Consider the following 19,961-nt stretch of genomic DNA (forward strand, 5'->3'; position numbering starts at 1 on the left):
ATATAGCTCGGTGGTAGAATCTTATGGATCAGCAACTACTGATCGATTTAATTAAATTTGATTGCTAAAATAAATTATTTATAAAAATAGCCCTAACAAATCCACAAATTTGAGCTTGCAAATGAATAGTTTCCCATTTCGTCCTTTTCTGGTATGTACGGTGTCAGCTTATTGCTTTTACTCCAAAAACTCTTCCTTGAAGTACAGGAAGAAGCTACGAACTACGGTCGACGTGGACGAAGGCCCACGTGGCGATCAGTAGGTGGAGATGAGGTTTCTTAAACGTGTGGTTATCACATTGCATCCGAGATATTTTAAGCCCCCCCCCAAACTCCCCCACTTCCATCTTTGTAGCAACTTCCCTTCTCGTTGGCGCCATGGCTGCTGCCCTCGCTAAGTTCCACCTCTCCGTCCATGGCTTCCACCTGCGGCCGGATGCTCGCCGGAGTACTCCTATATCCCACCGCCGGCGAGGTCTTCCGACGCTCACGTGTCGGTCCTTCAGATCGGAGGGCGGAGGCGGAGGGGAAGGGGAATCCGAATCCGAGGGAGGTGAGAGGAAGAAGAATGGATCGGTTAATTTGAAGAGGAAGGGGGCTCTCTATTCTCTTAAATCGATTATTCTTGGGGTTTCCGGGTCGAAATCGGTTTACGAGGGCCAGTACAAGAAGGCGGTGGAGAGGGCGGAAGAGATCTTTTTCGCGGTGAGATGTCTTCCCGGATCCTCTTTGGCGATTATAAGGTTTTGGTATCGATTTATCAAAGGAAAAGAAAAGAAAAGAAAGAAGAATTCTAATTTTTCGTTTTATAGGGAAGGAGGGGATAAATATTTCGGAATATTTGTATTCGACTTGAGGAAGTGTTGTAGATATTATAGAGTTTCTTCAAACAGTTTAATATATAGTCAATTATAGATTACTGGAGGTGGCACTAGCAAAAATATTGGAACGAAAACTTCTGAACGCAGCTTTAGTTGGAAATGTGTTGTGGATAGGGTTCTTATAATTTTCAAAAATTACATCGCTCGAGGTTTGATTGAATTTTTTGGGAAACAAAAAACTTGCTTTAAACAAGGATTTTGTATGTGAAAGGATGCTGACTTTTGATGAAGGTTCCAGAAATATCCCTAGGTAAATGGGTTTTATTTATTGCAATGATAAGATGAGAATGTCAACATATATAAAGGTTGTTACTTTCTTGTAGACTACTTATATGGCAAGGTTGATTTTAAGAGGATTCTAACTTATTTAGTCTGGGAGTGCACTCTCAGTTGCAGGAAGCAAAGGAAAGACAGATGATTAATAGATAGTGTAATATATTATTGTCCTTTTATATTTTCTTCCCTATAAGTTATTTATATAGTATGTGCTACTGAAATTACAACATTTTTTCACAACAGTTCTTTGCAGTAAAGCTTTAACTGACTAATATTGTGCGAGTACTACTGCATTTCTCATCAAACTCTCTTTCCTCTTCAGTCTGCGACGCAGATAGGAAGATATCTTGTAACTATGATGAGCACTGGTGTTATACTTACAATCGGATTTCAGTTATCAGGTTTGTGAGTGTTTCAATGGTATAAAGCTTTCTTTGTTTCTACTTTGCCCCTTCTGTCTGTTCTAGTGATATGCAACATCTAATTCTCTCTATCTGCATTGAAATTTTGAAGGTGGAGACAGTCAGATGAACACATTAATCTGGTATAGCTGGCTTGGTGGGATTATTATCGGCACAATGATCGGGGCAAATTTGGTTTTAGAAGAACACTGCAAAGCTGGACCACGCAATATTGTTATAACAGGAAGGTAAAACATTAATCAACTCATTTTGATCAGTGGCACTATCTGGAACTGCTGTTCATTCTTATTCAGGTCATCTTTGGATGGCTCTCTTGCATCTGGAAACAATTAGACTCTGTTCAAACTAGGATTGAGATTTATAATGTGAGAAAATGATCGTGCAGAAATTGTCCTGAGTTGTCATAAGATATGGTGCATATATTCATTCCCTTCCCAGTCACAATCTATATGCGGGTTACTCATTCATGTTTCTGTCATTCTGGATTTGTCTCTATGTGCATCTACACAAATTAGGATGACTAAGTCATAGTGCATGATAATCATTGCATCTCACATTCTCACTTATGAAATCCATATCAAATTGTGAATGATTATAAGATGAGGGGCACTTTCTTAATGATGTAGCAATGACTGTGGGAAGATCTTAAACATTAATAATATAGGGGGACACATTTGATTATTTCAGTGTACTGGATCAATATTCTTCTGTAGAAGTTTTCTGTTTGCAAGTATACAGGGGTCGATAGATCTGTGACTGAACTGAAGATGTTATCTCTATCTCATTTTGTTGATGTCTCCTTTCATATTGTTTCTGCAGCACAAGAGGGCTAGGCAAAGCACTTGCTCGCGAGTTTCTTCTTTCAGGAAACCATGTTGTTGTTGCTTCCCGTAAGGGTTTCAGTTCTTTGACCTCTTGTCCTCTGTTTACTCCTATCCTGTTAAGATTCCTATTTTCCTTTCGCCATTGTCTTACATATCTCTCTTGTGCCTCACCACCTCCACTTTCTTCTTTTGAAGGCAGCCCTGAATCGGTAGATCAAACTGTGGAAGAACTGAAAGAGAACATAAAGGATGGTCTATCAGTTTCTAAAAGTAAAGCAAGAGCAAATCTCTCTAATGCTAGAGTTGTCGGTATTGCATGCGATGTTTGCAAACCTGAAGATGTGCAGAAATTGGCAAAATTTGCTGTTGATAAACTTGGATCGATAGATATTTGGGTAAGTAATGATCTAACTGAAGATGGAGTTAACTTTTTTCTCAAAAAGAAAAAGAGAAAAAAAAGAAGAAGAGAAGATGGAATTAATTTTCATCTTTACTTGTATGCCTGTTTTAATATTTGGAGTTGCAAGATTACATTTCTTTCCCAACTGTTCCCATAGGCTAATAAGGTCATGGCTGGGCGTTTTTTGCATGAAATTAGGAAAGCTTAGGTCTCATTTAAGTTCACTTTACAAGATCTGTTAAGCATAAGGTAAGCGTAAAGTGAGAGATCCAGAGAACCTCTGTAATTAGTCTTTCCCGCTTGCAGAATTAACTTGCAACTATTGCACTTGGGAAATTTGGTGATTGTCCTGAGTTATCATAAGATATGATGCATATATTGCTTCCCTTCCCACTCACAATCTATGTTGGGTTACTCATTCATGTTCCTGTCGTTCTGCATTTGTCCCTATGTGCATCTACACAAATTAGGATGACTGAGTCATAGTGCATGATAATCATTGCATCTCACATTCTCACTTATGAAATCCATATCAAATTGTGAATGATTATAAGATGAGGGCACTTTCTTAATGATGCAGCAATAACTGTGGGAAGCTCTCAAACATGATTAATGCTTTGCTTTAATTTTGGTGATAGTTTAGAATTTGAATTGCACTATTTAGGATGCAAAATTGCAACACATTATCCTGTTCATTTTTTAAACTTAAATTTAATGGCAAATGTACCTCGGCTTGTTTCTTTATTTTTATTTTATTTTTCTAATCCTAGTCATTTACAATACATTTCTTTGATCCTACGTGCAGATAAACAATGCTGGCACAAATAAAGGTTTTAGACCATTATTGCAGTTCACGGATGAGGACATTGATCAGGTTAGTCCTTTCTAATGTATGATTGTGAACATATGTTGTACTGGTAATGCATTTTGTGTTTCAATTAATTTGTCCTAGGCACTTCATTGGTTATTCATCTATTCAAGATATCGCTATGCATTGCTCTAGACACATCATTTTTCTGATTATTTTTGGTTATTTGTCCCTTCTGAAATCAAGTTAAAAGGAAAAGTATTCATATTTCTCCTCTGAAACCACTGGTTAACTTTCAACATGCCTATGGTTATTATGTGAAGAACCCTTTCACCTTTCTTTGAAACAAGGGACACTTCCTGTTTCGTGCACGCTTTGTACTAGTTATTTATTTACTCTTAGGCGACTTTATAGTCCTATTTTTCAGAATTGAGTTCAAATTCAATATGAGCTTCTTCCAGGGCTTCATGTTCTGTTCGCATTGCATATGCCATGTTTGAAGTCTTCAATTGCTTGCTTTTCCAACTTCATAGTTTTTTCTGGGTAGTTTTTTTGTTCTCATAATTACCTCAGGTTTCATATAAAATCATGTCTTTGCTTTGATTTGTTTAAGTCAATCTTTTTCCTGGATTTTAATATCATGCTACTTTGTGACTAGATTGTCTCAACAAACCTGGTTGGCTCTCTGCTCTGTACAAAAGAAGCTATGCGTGTCATGAGATCTCAGGAAAAAGGGGGTCACATATTCAACATGGATGGAGCAGGTTCTGGGGGATCAAGTACACCATTGACAGCTGTGTAAGTTTTACTGGATGGTGTACAAAACCTGCTAATTGTTTAGAGAGCAGAAAAGTTTATGACTAGTACATGAAACAGTATCTTCCGCTCATATTTTTTGGGTCTATATTTCTGAAGCCAGCATAAATGTAAGAGGAAGAATTATGCATACTGATTTTACAATGTGTTTGATTATAAATTACAACAAGGAACTTTGTCGAATCCTTAAGTCTACTGAACTGAGCTTAAGTTTTGATGTAGCAACAATATTCATGGTCAGCTACATATATTTGACCCAAACAGATACACGAAATATAGATGAATAAATGAAAAGGATCCACATACCCACCCAGATAATTTTGACTGAAGCCTTGGTTGTTGTATCATGGATATTTTATTTGTACAATAAGAGTCATCTGTCTTTTCAAGCTGTCCTTTGGAACCTCTTCTTTCCCTTTAGTCATGTTGTATTTGAATGTTAGTTCTCTTGATATGCGATATAGAATAATCATTCCAAGTATAGATACTATGTAACTAAGAGCCTTAGATGCAAACATAACTGCTAAGATGCTATATTCCTGGCTAACTTGCAAGTATCCAGACTCCAGAATACTGATAATTCACGTTCACCTTTATCTAGATTAGTATTTTACCTAGTATGGACTTTTGCCATTCATTACTAACTTTAATCACATTTTGATCTTTCTTATTTTGTAGTTATGGATCAACAAAATGTGGTCTTAGACAGCTCCAAGCATCGCTTCTGAAGGAGTGCAAGCGATCAAATGTTGGTGTGCATACGGCATCTCCTGGAATGGTCCTTACAGACTTACTATTGAGGTAACAATAGATGCACTTCATTTGAATAATTATTGTTCTGAAAAAAGTTTGGAAACTTTCGTCTTCTGCATTTTAACGCTCTGCAACAAGACCTTTTACAGTTTTACTTGCACGGTGACAAATGATTAAGAATATGTGATTCTATTTTAGAATTAGGGAGTGTGGCCAAATTGTTGGCTAACATGAACGGCATTTTATCTGGATAGTGTTTCTATTGGTCATTTTAGTACACTGAAAATGAGCTCGACCCTTGTGGGAAATCATCTTTCCTCCTCCTAGATTCTTTCAATATCTTAGGGAGTTTTAGACAGTTGTTTCTCTAGTCAGTGAGCTTGTTATAATTGTCAGGCAATAGGCAGGCCCTCCTTTAGTATGACTTTGCCTTTAGTTTGGCTTCATTTCGTGGGTGATTGTATAATTGGATGTAGGTCAAGATCTGATTGCAAAATTTGTTAAATATTTAGAGGCATCTTATTCTTTATTTTCTTTGTGCTTCTAGTCAACATGATATTTTGTGGGCTAAATGTCTGCATGATGATCAGGAGAAAGTTATCTTATCTCAAGAAACTTGCAGATCTTTAGTATTTTATCTTGAAACTGTTTTTCTAAAAGAGTTACTACTATCTCTAAGTTGATGATGTTCAATTGACCAACCTAACAAATATATCTTGCCATAATGGCTTTACGTGTAGCTAGCACATGAGTGGTCTACGTAAGTGGGCGCATGGTTGGGTGTAAAATATATATGCTACTTTTCTTTTTATTTTGTATCCTAGTATTGGTTTAATGCAAGTTCTATCAGATCTGCTGCGCTATAATAAATATATGCCTGGTGAACTCATTATCTTACATGGTTAACCTGTGTTTCCAACTTATGCAGTGGTTCATCTCTGAGGAACAAACAGATGTTCAACATTATCTGCGAGCTCCCAGAAACAGTTGCAAGAACATTGGTTCCCCGGATGCAAGTTGTAAAAGGAAACGGAAAGGCGATCAACTACTTGACACCACCCCGAATATTGCTTGCTTTAGTTACTGCATGGCTTCGCCGTGGACGATGGTTTGATGAGCAGGTATGGTCACTCTTTTGGTTATAAAAAAACTCGGTTTTAGTTTTATCCTATGATATCCATTCTTAGTTGAAGCAATTAGGTTGCAGATGTAACTTGCAGTCAGCTCTGACTAATCAGAAATAATAAAATAATAAATACACAGTCACAATGAGTTGATGAAGTACTAGCACAGACTCTACTTACTATAAGTTCTCAACTAACATGTGATTCTCATGTGCTTATAAACTGCTATGTGATTCCCCAATATGTTCATTTATTTCTCTGTTTTTACTAGCTTGTCTTTTCAATCTATAACACTATTGGTTGACTGGTCTCCCTTAGTACCATACAGTTATTTTCTTTCTTTCTTGTTTTCCTTTTGTTTTCTTTTCTGATTCTATTCCTAGCTAACCAAGAAAAGAGGTAATATGCAAGGAAAATATATTTCTCATGTACAAGGAGGATTGTGGCGAATTCGACGTTGGGATATTTCTGTAGTTGTAAAGCAGACATTTATATGGGTCTAGTTTTCACCAGTCAAATGCTATAGGATGAGTGTTAAGCCGAAGAGGAAAACTGAAAGAACTAATAAAACAACCTTTTAAACATGCTACACTAGTTTAGAAACAAGTATTCTGACGTTTATCAGCTCTTCCAGTGAAATTAAATGCTTCCAACAAAGTTTACACCATCTGTATTTTGAAAGTAAAACCAAAGATAAACAGAACTGTCTTTTCATCTTTACACAGCATTCATCAGCAAAAGACTAGTTTCTCTCCATATTTAATAAGGTCTTCATCTTGGTTCTTTGTTATTATTGTCATTTGGATAGAAGCTGATAGCTTTTCCTTGGTTGTTTTTCCTATCAAGGGGAGAGCACTCTATGCAGCTGAGGCAGACAGAATACGAAACTGGGCTGAAAGCCGTGCACAGTTCTCATTCACAGATGCCATGGAAATGTATGCAGATAGTACTTGGGTCTCCGTTTTCTCACTCTCGGTTGTTTGCGCCTTCATAATACTCTCCAGTTCAAGCGGTGCTTTTCCAGGCACATAAATTCCGTTGAATTCATCAAACAAGAAACTTAATACACATATCTTTCTTGTGGAAAGCAAGGATATGATACCCAGGCTTGACAATGGCAAACTCAGAGAAATGACGCCAAAAAGAAGCAAGGGGAGTCACCAATCTAGTAATCCAAGCTAACCATGTAGATCTAGGTTTTACATGCAGGAGGAGTGGGCATTCCACTGTTGATAAGCTCTCCTGCAAGTTGTAATTAGTTTGGCCAATCCATAATAGCAAGCTCACATTTTTACTCCCATCTTGAAGTTATAGACTGCTAAAACATATATGTTCCATTTGGCATATAAAAGTCTTCAGTTTGAATGACATTAATTTGCCAGTGGTATAAAGAAAAACTATTGTTGCTCACAAGCTATTGGCATATAAAAGCTTGTTGGAGCCGGGCTGTATTAAGAGGACACAGCAGATATGAATCCAGTTTAGATTAAGAAAATATGAAACTTTGAAGGTAACTAATTTGATGCTTATAAATCTGTTTCCTTATTGCAAGAATATGATCTAATCCAGCTTGATCTAAGCTTGATTAGGCTGAGTCGAATAATTTATGAGCCTCTTTTCCATGCATTATTCTTTTTTAATCTCATGAAGCAGCAAAAAAAAATATGGTAGATACTGACACCATAATGAAACTATAACATGATCCTGCTAAAAGATGATTGATACTTTTACACGGCTTGGACAATTTCTTTATTTAAAATCTTATTATCTTGTTACATATCTCTCCTTGGATCTCTGGCAAATCCAAAATATTTCTTCTAATATGCAATTCATGGTTCTCCAAAAAGTGCATTGAATTTTCCATTCGTGAAGATAACTAGAGTGAAAAATCTAATGGTTTTTCTGTTCACTACCTATATCATAAAAGAACCTTATAATCCTTTTGGAGGAGTTCTTCCGGAAGGAAGGTTCAGTAACTCAACATTCATGAGGTAAAATATTCGTGACATAGCAAAATGTTGGTATGAAGTGCTCTTTTTAAAGGGAGAAACATATGCTGGATGAGCCTTAAACTGTATCTAGACAAGTATCCATAGAAATTTTTGAAGTCTCAATGCTTCTGGCATTCAATAATTTTCTATAGATTATAATGCTACCCTGGTTAGCCCCAATTTTGGCTTGTTTATCTGGATTAATCGTATTTACCTTACAACAACTTGCATGTATTTTATGAACTGTACATGAAGATGCCAACAATCAATATTAATTAGTCAGATTTAAAGCGAGGTGCATATTTCTCTACATATTTTACAATTCACAATGGCAGGAAAGAAACTACTCCAGATAAATAGGTAGAATGACTGATTTATTATCTATCAAACACTCATAGAAAGGGAACTCATACCTAGACAGTCATCGAACTGAATCAGTTGGCTCATCATCGATCTTGCCGATGGCCTCAAGTATTGATGAGTATGTAATCAAATCATACTCAAATCCCATTGTGTTCATCTCTTTCATCAGCTTAGCTGCCTCCTCAAACATACCGGCATGACTTAAAGCACCAAGAACTGTGTTGTAGGAGACAGCATCTGGTTTTATCTTAGACTGTTTCATGTTGGAAAGCATCTCCATTGCACGTTGTGGGCCACCTGTCTTCCCCAATCCATTCAAGATGATATTATAAGAATTGATATCAGGAACACAGCCTTGTTCTTGCATTGTTCTAAGTATGGAAAGAGGTTCATCTATCATGCCGACCCTTACCATTCCAGACATGAGAGCATTGTAGGCATAAATGTTAGGATTGCATCCAAGTTTCTTCATCTCATCAAAAAGATCCATAGCATCATTAAGTCGTCCCCCCTTGCCTAAATGTTTGATCATCACAGCGTATACTCGAGCAGTGGAAGAACCACAATTTTCTTTTAATTCTTGGAATAGCTCGCTTGCTGCTTCATAACGTTTAGCTTTTCCAAGAGCATCGATTAGGCTACAATAGGCTGCTGGGCATGGAGGAAAGCCCTTCTCATCCATCTCCTCGAGCAACATCAAGGCTTTCTCCACTCTATTGGTTTTGCAAAATCCATCAATGAGAATTGAGTAAGTGAAGGAACTGGGAGCAATTCCTTTTTGCTTCATTTTCTCAAACCATGAGGCAACATCTGATGCATGGGATTTTGACTCAAAAAGCGCTTTGATGACAGTATTGTATGTAACCACAGTGGGGATACATTGCAGGGTCTCCATCTCCTCAAACAGTCTTATGGCATCATCCAAACGGCCAGCCTTGCCTAAGATGTTTATCATATTATTCATGAGCACTGTGTCTGGCCTACAACCCTCCTGTTGCATTTCAAGAAAGAAATCATAAGCCTCATCAACTCTTCCAGCTTTACCTAGGCCCTTGATCAACTCAGTGTAAGTAAAGACATTTGGGATGCAACACTGATCTCTCATCTCACGGAACAAACTCAATGCCTCCTCGACATTTTCTGATTTGAAAAACATGCTGATCAGAGTGGTATACATTCTTGCAGGAGGTTGCATCCTATTCTCTTTCATCTCTTCAAACAACCTAACTGCAGAATCCGCACGACCCAATTTACAGAAAGTTGAAACGAGTGCAGTGTATGTAACTGTATCCGGGAAACAATGGCCATCATTACACATCTCATTGTAAAGCTCATGCACCTTCTCATGATGGCCCTCCTGCATCAGCATAATGATCATGCTATTATAAGCATTAGAAGATGGTTGACATTTCCGCGTCTTTATCTGATAAAAGATTGAGCATGCCTTGTTCACCATCTTGGCCCTGCCCAATAACCTGATTATATCAGATAACTCCACAGGTGTAATTATACAAGGGCTTCGAACCATGTCCAGAATTGTCTTCCACATCTCACCAACTAGTCCTGCTTCATCCAAACAATGTATCAAAGCCATGTATGTGTACGAATCATGCTCAAAGTTCTTTCTTTTCCCAGCCCATCTGAAGAACTGGATCTTCACATTAATATCAACATCTGTCTTGAGGACCTCACGAACCAACCGGTGATCGACTCTTAGCATGAGAACCTCTAAAGCCTTCTCCGCATCGGGCCCCCACTTAAATATCTTCAATATTCTGACAAACCTCTCATCCAATGGTCGGGCAGATCGCGCATATCTCGGAGCCATTGTCGAGGTCGCAGTCTCATCTCTAGGATTCGGAAGCCGGAACATCTGAACAATTTCATTCTCTACGCGATCCATATTGTCAGAATCAATAAGAAGCTCATCAAATAAACATATGAAGAAAGATTGGAGATGCTACTATCTCAGATCGGTTTCAATTGTGTTAGAAAGTAATGTTGGTCTATACCACCAGTAAATATGCTCCAGATAAGATATAAGTACAAACACCATTTTAGAGAGTTCTCACAAGAAAACCCAACAAGGAATAAGCTTTCCTCTAACCAAAAACGAAGGAAGATACTAAATATAATTGATGATATAGCAGGAAAATGTTATGCATATCACCTGTTTGTTTTAATCTCCTACTGAGCTGAGGCGAGGATGACACGAGCCGCTTGGAGAGGAGAACAACCAAACTGGAAGGCAAAGCCCCTCTTCTTCTTAAACGCCAACGACTCATGAGAGGAATAAGAGAAAAGGATTGGATATCCCCGTGCTGATAGGAAGAGGGAAGCCGGCGAGACTCGGGAGGCTTTATTGGCGCCAAGCCTTGGTCACCACTCTTAAGTCTAAGAATGGCAATTTATTTTGGTGTGCCGCAATTTAACTAGTGAATCCGATAACCCGCGAACCGAATCCACTATCTTCGGTTCGGACCTATATATGTGTCATGTCGGATCGAACTATGTTTGGGCCAGGATGGGCTAGATTTGTATATAAACATCAATGGATTCTAACACTTGTATGATTGTATCTCATAATTGCCCAGCTTTTGCTTAGGAAAAATTTACACCTAAAATTAAGCAATTAACTCCCCCGAGACCAAATTACTGAATTACCTCCATGGAAATTTAGTCTGATTTGTACATAGAGGGATAGTTTGATTATTTTATTATTTATTTATGGTAAGAAATATTAACATCAATAGAACACCGTTAGTTTTGGATGAAAAATATAACGATTACAAAGTGCTTTAAATTTGTAGTACAATGAGTAGGTTAAAATCAAGCTAGACGATAATAGGATAAATTGTAATTTACCTAACGGGTTTGTAAGGTTGTTTTTATACTCATGCAATTGGTAAAATTGTGTTTGATTTAGAATATTGTCATTCTAACTTTATAGTAGTGGTTTGAACTCACTTTGGTGTAGCAAGCGCTTGAAGATAGTTTTAGAGGATTAAGATCAAATATGGTAGAGAAAATTCTTTCTAGGGCGGCTTTCTAATGCACATATAAATTGCAATTTTCCTAAGGTTGACATGTATTATTTTCCGAGTAATTTTGAAATTTTATGGAGTAGCTATATAAGGATTTAAAACCTAACCATAAGTTCTCTTTAGTGTTATGAGCCTTCCACTTTGAAGTTTAGAGAGATAAAAAATCACAGTTATGGGAGGGTTCGCGATGGAAGTTGTTGGAATATTCTCAAAGATCTTATCTTCGTTGCATCCTAAAGGATTTCATATCGAAAGTCACTAAGACAATAGTATCACCCTAAAAGGTCACTGAGGTTAAAAATGAATCACAACACAAAAAGCAATACATGGTGGAGCGAGGTCTTATGGGTAAACCGTAAGGCTATTTTATAACTTCTATGTTTGGTTTTAATTGATTATCCATAGTTTTCTTTTATTTTAGATTAATATTTTTCTACATAAAAATTCATGTGTTTACGATTGAATCTTTAATTTTTATGTATCCAACGTTCGGCAAATATATAATATAATTATGAATTACATATTGTCATATATGATTGTCTTACTAAAATGATCAATTTGGATTAAGAGTTATTTAACATTCTATATATTCATTAAGGTGTGGTCCATATATGTGTAGACCTATTTGGGCAAAACTATAATCATTGATGAGCTGATTATGAAATTTGCAAATAAAGGGAGTCAACTTATCTGTTACCCTCTTTTTTTCTTTACACCATCTAAGAGAGAAAGAAGAGAGATCCATAAGAAAATTTAGAGAGGATTTCTCAAGGACAATATCTTAAAACCTTGGAAGATCTATTATTGTGATTTAATAAAAAGAGTCTTTTGCCATCAGAGACGAGTCTTACGATTTCTCTAAAGATTGGGTTGATTCATGGGAACTTCCATAGATTCAGGTAAAGTTTCTCACTCAAATAATTTATGATTCAAATATATTTTGACATACATCGGTCCTTAGTTTTAAATGAGATATAATTGTTTGACCCCAACATTTTTATTTTCTAGATTATTATATTAATAGCTTGCGAAAGATCTCATCTCCTAGAGTTTATATTTATTTTTAAGGTTGATATATAATGTGTCTTTCTCAATCACGTAAGTTTTGTTTGAGCTGAACATACAGACACTGAAGCAAGAGCTCAGGTAGCAGCTTTGAATCGAGAACTCTTTGTGAGGAAGAGAGTTGTATTAGCAAGTAGAAGAGTCCAAAGACATAAGGTTACAAAAGATCAGGGGGAAATGGATCACTCGACCCCATCACCTAGCAGCGAGAGGCATTTCTACCCTGGCTAGCACCCCAATCTGTTGCCCTATTGTCTTCTCTAAATATATACTGTATCCTTACATCTAAGAAGGAATTCAAAATAGAAAAACACCCAAATACTATGTTTTCGAATGCACCAAGACTACGAAGTCCCCCAATTGGAGAATCTTCACTATCTTCGTCGAGTCAGATTCAAGCACAACCCTGCTACCCGATCTTACTAACCGCAGCCCCACAGGGATCACTCGTACCTCCGTCAGCAATGCCGACCCAAGAGGTAGGCTCTCATGCAGCCGCCATGAGGCCTCCCCTATGCTTAATGGAGATCATTTCTTTGTACCTCTTCTTTTTCTGACTTTCTTTTTACCCCTTTTCTGATAAATGCTGCCATATGATCTGAATTCCCAGTCTTCTCAGATCCACATACCCTATTAAAACTATAAACTAATACAAAAAAATAACAAATCTAAGAGGTCGGACTTGCCAAAGAACTAGCTAGCTAGACCCACCTGAAGTGGAGCTTCCAATGGGCTAGCTTTGAACTCAGTGTTTGATTTGATAGATGGAGCATGGCGTATAGCTTTCACAGGTCAACTTGTCTACATGGTATTCCAACAAACTACTTGCTTCTCCTCTTCCATTGGCCAAGGCCACCATCTGCAAACTGTTTGCCTGTGACACAAGGAGCCAAATTAGAACAAACACCAAGGGAAGCTTCCCCAAAAGCTCCTCGCTTATCTAATCACTGACCACTGCAAGCCTGCAGTTCCTTGTGGTCTGCCTACTTACATAGATAGATAGATAGCTGGATTCAAACAAGAGAAACAGAAGAAGTCAATTGAGAAGAAGACACTTAAATCACATGAAATGGCCAGCAAATTAAAGGTGGCGAAGTGCAATAGCATGGCTGGCAATTTGGCCTTGTCAGTTATTCTTCCTCCCTAACCAAAGCTGATTGCAAGCTGTTGGAGTGCCATTGGAGCCTTTTGGGCGAGGGATCTATGCCAAAATAGTAATGCTAAGGTTACCTGATAAGTTGTTGAATAGGATTTCCTACGTGGTCGATTAAGAAAGAAAGGCAACATTGTAGAGTCTTTTGCTTCCTTTTGTTTGAAAAGGGAAAAAAGAAAAAAGAACAGTCATTAATTAACCACCACTGTTGTAAAACCCTCCATTGAGGTTACAACAACTGAGCGAGGAAATTAAACCTCCATTGTAGAGTCTTTTTAGAGTCGAACTGTAGTTTTTAATCTTTTATATTCTAACACTCATGTGTATTTCTAGCCCGAGATATTTTAATATGCCTACCAAATGTATTTGAACTAAAGTAAGAGGCTTTAGATTTCAAATGACAACATTCAAATAAGATTTATGCTTTAATGCCATATATTATCCTCGCCAGGATCAGATGCAAAGACTCATCAGTAGGGAAGTCTTAGCACGAAATGAGACGCTAGGCAAATATATTAAATGGGGCTCTTTTAAAGTTAATATAAATAGATTATTTATCTAAATATTGTTCTTGTCTTATGAAATAAGCATCGACGGAGTTGGGGGTGGTACCATGAGTCGGATGATGAGTGGTGGTGAGACAGCAAGGATCTACTAAAGCTAAAGGAGTCAGCATCGATCCAATGACTAGCGGTCGTTGGACTGTGAACATAGATCATATCGGAGGCATTATCGTATGCCGGGCAGCCATGTCGGTTAGCGGTCTGATGTCGGTTAGGCAACGGCATCATCGTCTCCGATCCACCGTCTTGCGAATTAATGGTGGTCAGTAATGCTAGGTGGTGGTTAGTGAGAGAGAGGATCACTCTTTAACTTAGAGAGAGTTAAAAGAGAGCAAGCTATATATCATTTATATTCAAGTTGAGATTACATATGAGATTTTGTGGTGAAAGACTAATGTGTTACAATTGCAAAAAGGCAATTAATATGTTCAATAGACAATAAAATCATGTTATGAAGGAAAACGAAATCACAACTAATTAATTGTGGTGCATGTATTAGTTCACTGATGGGTTCTTGGGACTTGCAAATTTAACTTGAGGCTTTAAAAAAATTAGTCTTGTGCTCCTTAAATATATGATTATAATTATTAATCAGACCATCCAGGCCCTGCTCGTCAACCTCCTCTTTGTTCTTTCCTTTTATTTCTTCTACCTACTGTGGCTTTTGGACTCTTGTCTGTCTTCTTTGAGAGAGAGAGAGAGAGAGAGAGAGAGAGAGAGACAGATATGAAAAATGAGAAAAAAAATCCATTGGGTCGCAGTAATTTGGGGTTCATCCTATTGGCCTATAGTGAGCCCACTATTCACTGAGGACAAAAAGAAAACCAATTTCCTAATGCTATTACTTTCCTCTCTCTCCCTCTCCCTCTCCCTCTCTTCCCTCCATAAAAAGATTTCAAAACATAGCAAGAGACACATATATGAACCCAGAATTCCAAAGGACGATGCCTTGTTGAATGTCCTTGGAGAAGTGTAGTAGCACATTGTCGGCTTGGGAGTCTGGAATAATTACCAATTACTTTGTCTTTTGTAGCTTGTTCAAGATCCAAAGTACCTTTCTTCTTTTCCTTTTTTTTTCTTTTTAAGATTAGCATACCACTGTGAGGTTTAATCATCCCACATAGAATAAAAATATATAATAGAGAAAGAGGATAACTTTATAAGAACTTCATCTCTTAGTATGAGAGATATACAAACAACTCCTTATTGATCAACAACATTAAGAAAAAAAGAACAAAACTTCTGACTCATTGAGGATGCATGCATGGCAAGCATCACACGTGATGCATGTCCATGGCAGTAGCAGATAATCCCAAAAGAAGACAGAAATACTTTACAGAAAGCCCAAACTACCTATTGTATAAAGACATCAATCTCTTTATTGTGTACTCTTCGAAGCAACCAAATTTATTATTTCCTTCCTTCCTACAATGTAGATGGTCACAGGGTATATCACCCCAACGTTGGTTGTGTTATCACTTTCAAGCATGCATGCATATTGAAGAACGAACAAAGAATTGCCAGACCCCCCCCCCCCACACCCCCCCCCCCACACACACCATTAATGCATTAATGCGAGAGGTGAGCATGCATGGACAGTGTTGTCATCCAGATACAATTAATATATGCACTATATATATCTATAGATAGATAGATAGGTAGAAGAACAAAGGAGATAGTGATATGACATGAGAAACATCCTGTTTGCTAGAGATGCGGCAAAACCTTTGCCAGTTTTTCTTTTTATAAATCCTAAAAGGTCGTCTCTTTCCTTCGGTTTCTGGGTTGGAGTGCAACAAATGAATTAAATAAAACCAAGCCTAGCTAGGCACTCTGAGTCCTTTCTTTGTTTGCTTGCTTTAATAGTGGCTGCCTCCTTATTTTGGGATCTAGTGCAGGATGGCTTTAACTAGTGTTTGGAGTTTTGCAATAAATCGAGCATGTAGAGTGATGCAAACGCTGTTTGCCCACATGCTCGCCATTTATTTCGATCGTTATAGGAATTTATGTCCATTTTTGTAGTTAAATTAGAGATCCAAATAAAATTAAAATTAATCTTACCCATTCTATGAATTAGAGATACAAACATTCTATGAATTTCGTGCATATGCAGCATCATCATCATCCTATGCATCAATATAAAGAGTAGGTAGTTAGATAGAGAATGAAACTATGACTAATAAGTTGCCATGATTATTTTATTGGTAGAGTGTTTGTAAGCATACATAACAATGCTCTTAAAATAAGAGGTTTAAGTACACCATCAATTATCATATATATTTAACTGTTTAATAAATCAAATAACTATCTTAAATAAAAACTAATATGATCCTGTGATATTAATTTTAAGCCAATATTTAAAAAAATGCATATATAAAAATGGTTTACATAGTTTGAGACAGTCAAATATATACTTTTTAAAATTAGAAATAAAAAACTTTAAGCCTTTCAGGGCCCCAACTTCTGAAAAATGGAATAAAAAAGAGAAAAATAAACTGTAAAAAAATCCAACACTACTTGAATTCAAATTAACCACACTTTCAGGGGCTTTGATAAAGTGAAGTTAGATGTAAGAATAAAAAAGAAAGAGAAAAAGGGAAACAAAAGAAAGGCTTGTCTAGGGAAAGGGAAACCAAAATTACACAGTATGTACAATTAAAAGACACACAGATAGTAGCAACAGTAAGATATTAAAAAAAGAAAGAATCAAATATATTTTGTCTTCATGAGATATTATTGATATATGATACACCTGACCACGGTTTCTCTCCACGTGTATTCAGAGTACTTGAGTCGGACCGTGGGCCATGCAACAAAACTTCTTCTTACCCAATCCCATGTAGTTTTATACATGTAAAAACGCACGGGACTCCGATTAAAATATCAGATCGGTAATAAGGTCATCGGATCGACTCTAATTCTAAATAATTATTATATATAAAATTATTTGGTAGCTTAAAGGAACTATTTATGAATATGAATTCTATCGGGAGTGTGAACTAGGAAAGATAGATTGTTTGCAATGAGATTAAAATATAGGTACCAACCAACTCTATTGCTCATGACCAAGGTGGTTATGAGTTCAACTCCGACTCCAAACAATATTGTAGAGAAATTATTTGGTGGTTGGTGGTTTGGTAGCTTGGCTCAATTCGATTGATAGCTCGATAGTGCGGTTAGCTTGAAAGAACAGCTTGGCAACGCAATGACTTGGAGTAGGTCTCGACGGCGTTTGATTCGAAACAGTTGTTCGACGATGCATATGACTTTGAAGCCTAGACTAGACAGCTAAAAATCCGGTGGGGCCTAAAGTGTCTCTGTATCTAGGGAGGGTTAGCCCTTTGTCCGACCTAGCCTTCGGGCTCATAAATGATAAAAAAAAAAGAGATTAAAATGTAGGTGGTGATTTGCAGACACCCCAGTGTCAGTTAATCTGCTGCACCACGTACATTGGCATCTTGTGGTTGGTTGCTAATAAACAATTAGAATGTTTAAACTCTTTTACTTGCTACCGTAGCAAATTAATAGCTGCCAAGTACCTGAATACAGGAAACTCCTATAGTCTGTGCTACAGACAATCTGTTCACAATAACATTCCCCTCGTTCTATTTGCCCCCTAGATCACCAACTTTATTCTCTCAAGTGCTCAAACGACAAGCTACCACTCCACCTATAATAATTACCCAATAATTCCACTTCTAACTTAGTTTCTCTCCCTCTTTTCAAAAAAAAATATATATATATATATATATATATATATGCCGTATACGACTTCCTGTTATCCAATTCAAAACTAAGATAGAAAGAGCTAGAGAAAGAAAGCCAAATGGAGGAGAAGAGTAGAAGTAGTAGTAGGCTTAAAGAGAGGGTAGCAAAAATATTCCAGCCTAAGTCTCTTCTCCGCTCATCCTGCAAAGCTTCCACCTCCTCCGCCGCCTCCGTCGCGCGGAGCACCGCAAACTCCTCAAGCCAAACACTTCTCTCGGACGTCGCCGTCGTCCCCCGCCGCCGTCGTGTCCACGCCGACACTAACCTTGTTGGCCTCGGCCGGTCCAAATCCTTCTCGGCCGTCGACAGCCATCGCCGCAATTTCTCGGTAGATTGCGGCGGCTGCCGGCCTAACCGCGACGCGCTTCCACCTCCTCTGGTGGTGAAAAATGTGAAGACGAAGGATTCGAAGGGTTTAAAGAAGGAGAGGAGGATTAGAGAGAACGGTGGGTTTTATGTGAACGGCGAGGGGGAGGGGAGGACGTGTCCACCCTCTTCTCCTTCCATGCATTCTTCTTATTACGAGAAGAAGAAGAACAACAACAAGAAGAAGAAGAGCAAGAAGCTCTTAACCAACGCTTATGGGTTCAGCTCTTCTTCCTCTCTGGAGAGCGACGACGGCTATGGCTTCTTTAGCAGCGAAGAGGAAGTAGTCAAAGGCGAGAAAGAGACCTTCTTCTCATCGAGAAGCTTCTCCTCCGACTCCTCCGAGTTCTACCAGCGTCCACTGTCCAACTCTTCCAAGAAGAGTAGTTCTAAACGGAAGCAGTGCAAGCATAGCAAGAAGAAGAAGAAGAGCAACTCTTCTCGGCGTCTGCCGCCGCGGAGATTGGCGTCGAGCTGCGATGGCTGCAAGGTGAGAGAAGGCTTCCGCCCGTTGGTGTCGACGGTGGCTGCGAAGGAGACGAAGAAAGGATTCGCCGTCGTGAAGCGATCGAGCGATCCCTACAACGACTTCCGGACGTCGATGGTGGAGATGATCGTCGAGCGGCAAATCTTTGGAGCCAAGGATTTGGAGCGGCTTCTCCATTCCTACTACTCCTTGAACTCACCTCACCATCACCCTGTTATCCTTCAAGCCTTCTCCGACATCTGGGTCGTTTTGTTTGCTAATTAAATGCTATGTTCTTGGTTTCTCTTACTAATTAGTGTAAGTCTAATTTAGTCTAGTTCTTGTAAGCTTCTTTCATCAAAAATCTTAACTCAGTGCTTCTTTTTGAAGAGAAGATAATAAGAACTCATAGCGTTCTAATCCAATCATAAGAGGAAATTAAGTTAAACTCCCAACCCTCCCGATACTTAAAAGTCAAAAGTGGAGAATCTAATTTAAGTAGTACATCACTAACTTGGGATTTGGGATACTGTTGAAACTTAGGAATGAAGTCTATTCACTAATATTTGTTTGAAACTTCGAGTGTGATCGTGCAATTTTCATGAGACAAGTGGATTTCTTTCTTCTTTTGTTTTGTTTAACAATATGTTGATGGGATTAGGTTGTGGCACTAACTTTTCAAAAAGTAAGTGGGATGCACCTAAGATTTGTCTCTCTTCTACTTAGGAAGAATTAGCAGCCACTAGGCTATTTTCCTTTTGCTTGTCTGTAGCTTGAAGCAAGCTCGATTCTCTCCCTTGTACGCGACGTCGCTGGGAGTCTTCTTGACCAGCTATTCACTTCGATTCTTGTTCCCAGATTTGATTGAATGATAGGAGG

General features: G+C 38.0%; 3 protein-coding genes across 3 annotated transcripts; 2 read left to right on the forward strand and 1 right to left on the reverse strand.

Moving 5' to 3' along the window:
- Positions 1–331: 331 nt before the first annotated feature.
- On the forward strand, positions 332–7,601 carry LOC140764393 (probable chlorophyll(ide) b reductase NYC1, chloroplastic). The gene is made up of 10 exons (XM_073102948.1): positions 332–704; positions 1,479–1,557; positions 1,670–1,805; positions 2,398–2,468; positions 2,598–2,797; positions 3,608–3,676; positions 4,269–4,408; positions 5,105–5,227; positions 6,108–6,300; positions 7,150–7,601. Exons 1-10 carry the CDS (start codon positions 378–380, stop codon positions 7,333–7,335), a joined length of 1,524 nt encoding a protein of 507 aa, XP_072959049.1. The 5' UTR covers positions 332–377; the 3' UTR covers positions 7,336–7,601.
- A 71-nt stretch (positions 7,602–7,672) lies between these two features.
- Positions 7,673–11,035, reverse strand: LOC140764392 (pentatricopeptide repeat-containing protein At3g16010). Its single transcript, XM_073102947.1, has 2 exons — positions 10,828–11,035; positions 7,673–10,547 (listed from the first exon to the last, which is right to left on the reverse strand). The coding sequence occupies exons 1-2, from the start codon at positions 10,940–10,942 to the stop codon at positions 8,716–8,718; spliced, it is 1,947 nt and encodes a 648-aa protein (XP_072959048.1). The 5' UTR covers positions 10,943–11,035; the 3' UTR covers positions 7,673–8,715.
- Positions 11,036–18,275: 7,240 nt separating this feature from the next.
- Positions 18,276–19,528, forward strand: LOC140765639 (uncharacterized). The gene has a single exon (XM_073104814.1). It carries the CDS (start codon positions 18,309–18,311, stop codon positions 19,365–19,367), a length of 1,059 nt encoding a protein of 352 aa, XP_072960915.1. The 5' UTR covers positions 18,276–18,308; the 3' UTR covers positions 19,368–19,528.
- The last annotated feature ends 433 nt before the right edge of the window (positions 19,529–19,961 follow it).

The sequence above is a fragment of the Typha angustifolia genome, chromosome 8, assembly GCF_048772165.1.
Source record: "Typha angustifolia cultivar Huaian chromosome 8, ASM4877216v1, whole genome shotgun sequence".
Classification (NCBI taxonomy): Eukaryota; Viridiplantae; Streptophyta; class Magnoliopsida; order Poales; family Typhaceae; genus Typha; species Typha angustifolia.

Coding starts and splice junctions, on each gene's coding strand:
- LOC140765639 (XM_073104814.1), top strand. CDS start 18,309: ATGGAGGAGAAGAGTAGAAGTAGTAGTAGGCTTAAAGAGAGGGTAGCA.
- LOC140764392 (XM_073102947.1), bottom strand. CDS start 10,942: ATGAGTCGTTGGCGTTTAAGAAGAAGAGGGGCTTTGCCTTCCAGTTTG. Junction 10,548..10,827: donor TAGGAGATTAAAACAAACAG/GTGATATGCATA, acceptor TGGATCGCGTAG/AGAATGAAATTGTTCAGATG.
- LOC140764393 (XM_073102948.1), top strand. CDS start 378: ATGGCTGCTGCCCTCGCTAAGTTCCACCTCTCCGTCCATGGCTTCCAC. Junction 3,677..4,268: donor CGGATGAGGACATTGATCAG/GTTAGTCCTTTC, acceptor CTTTGTGACTAG/ATTGTCTCAACAAACCTGGT. Junction 5,228..6,107: donor CTTACAGACTTACTATTGAG/GTAACAATAGAT, acceptor CAACTTATGCAG/TGGTTCATCTCTGAGGAACA.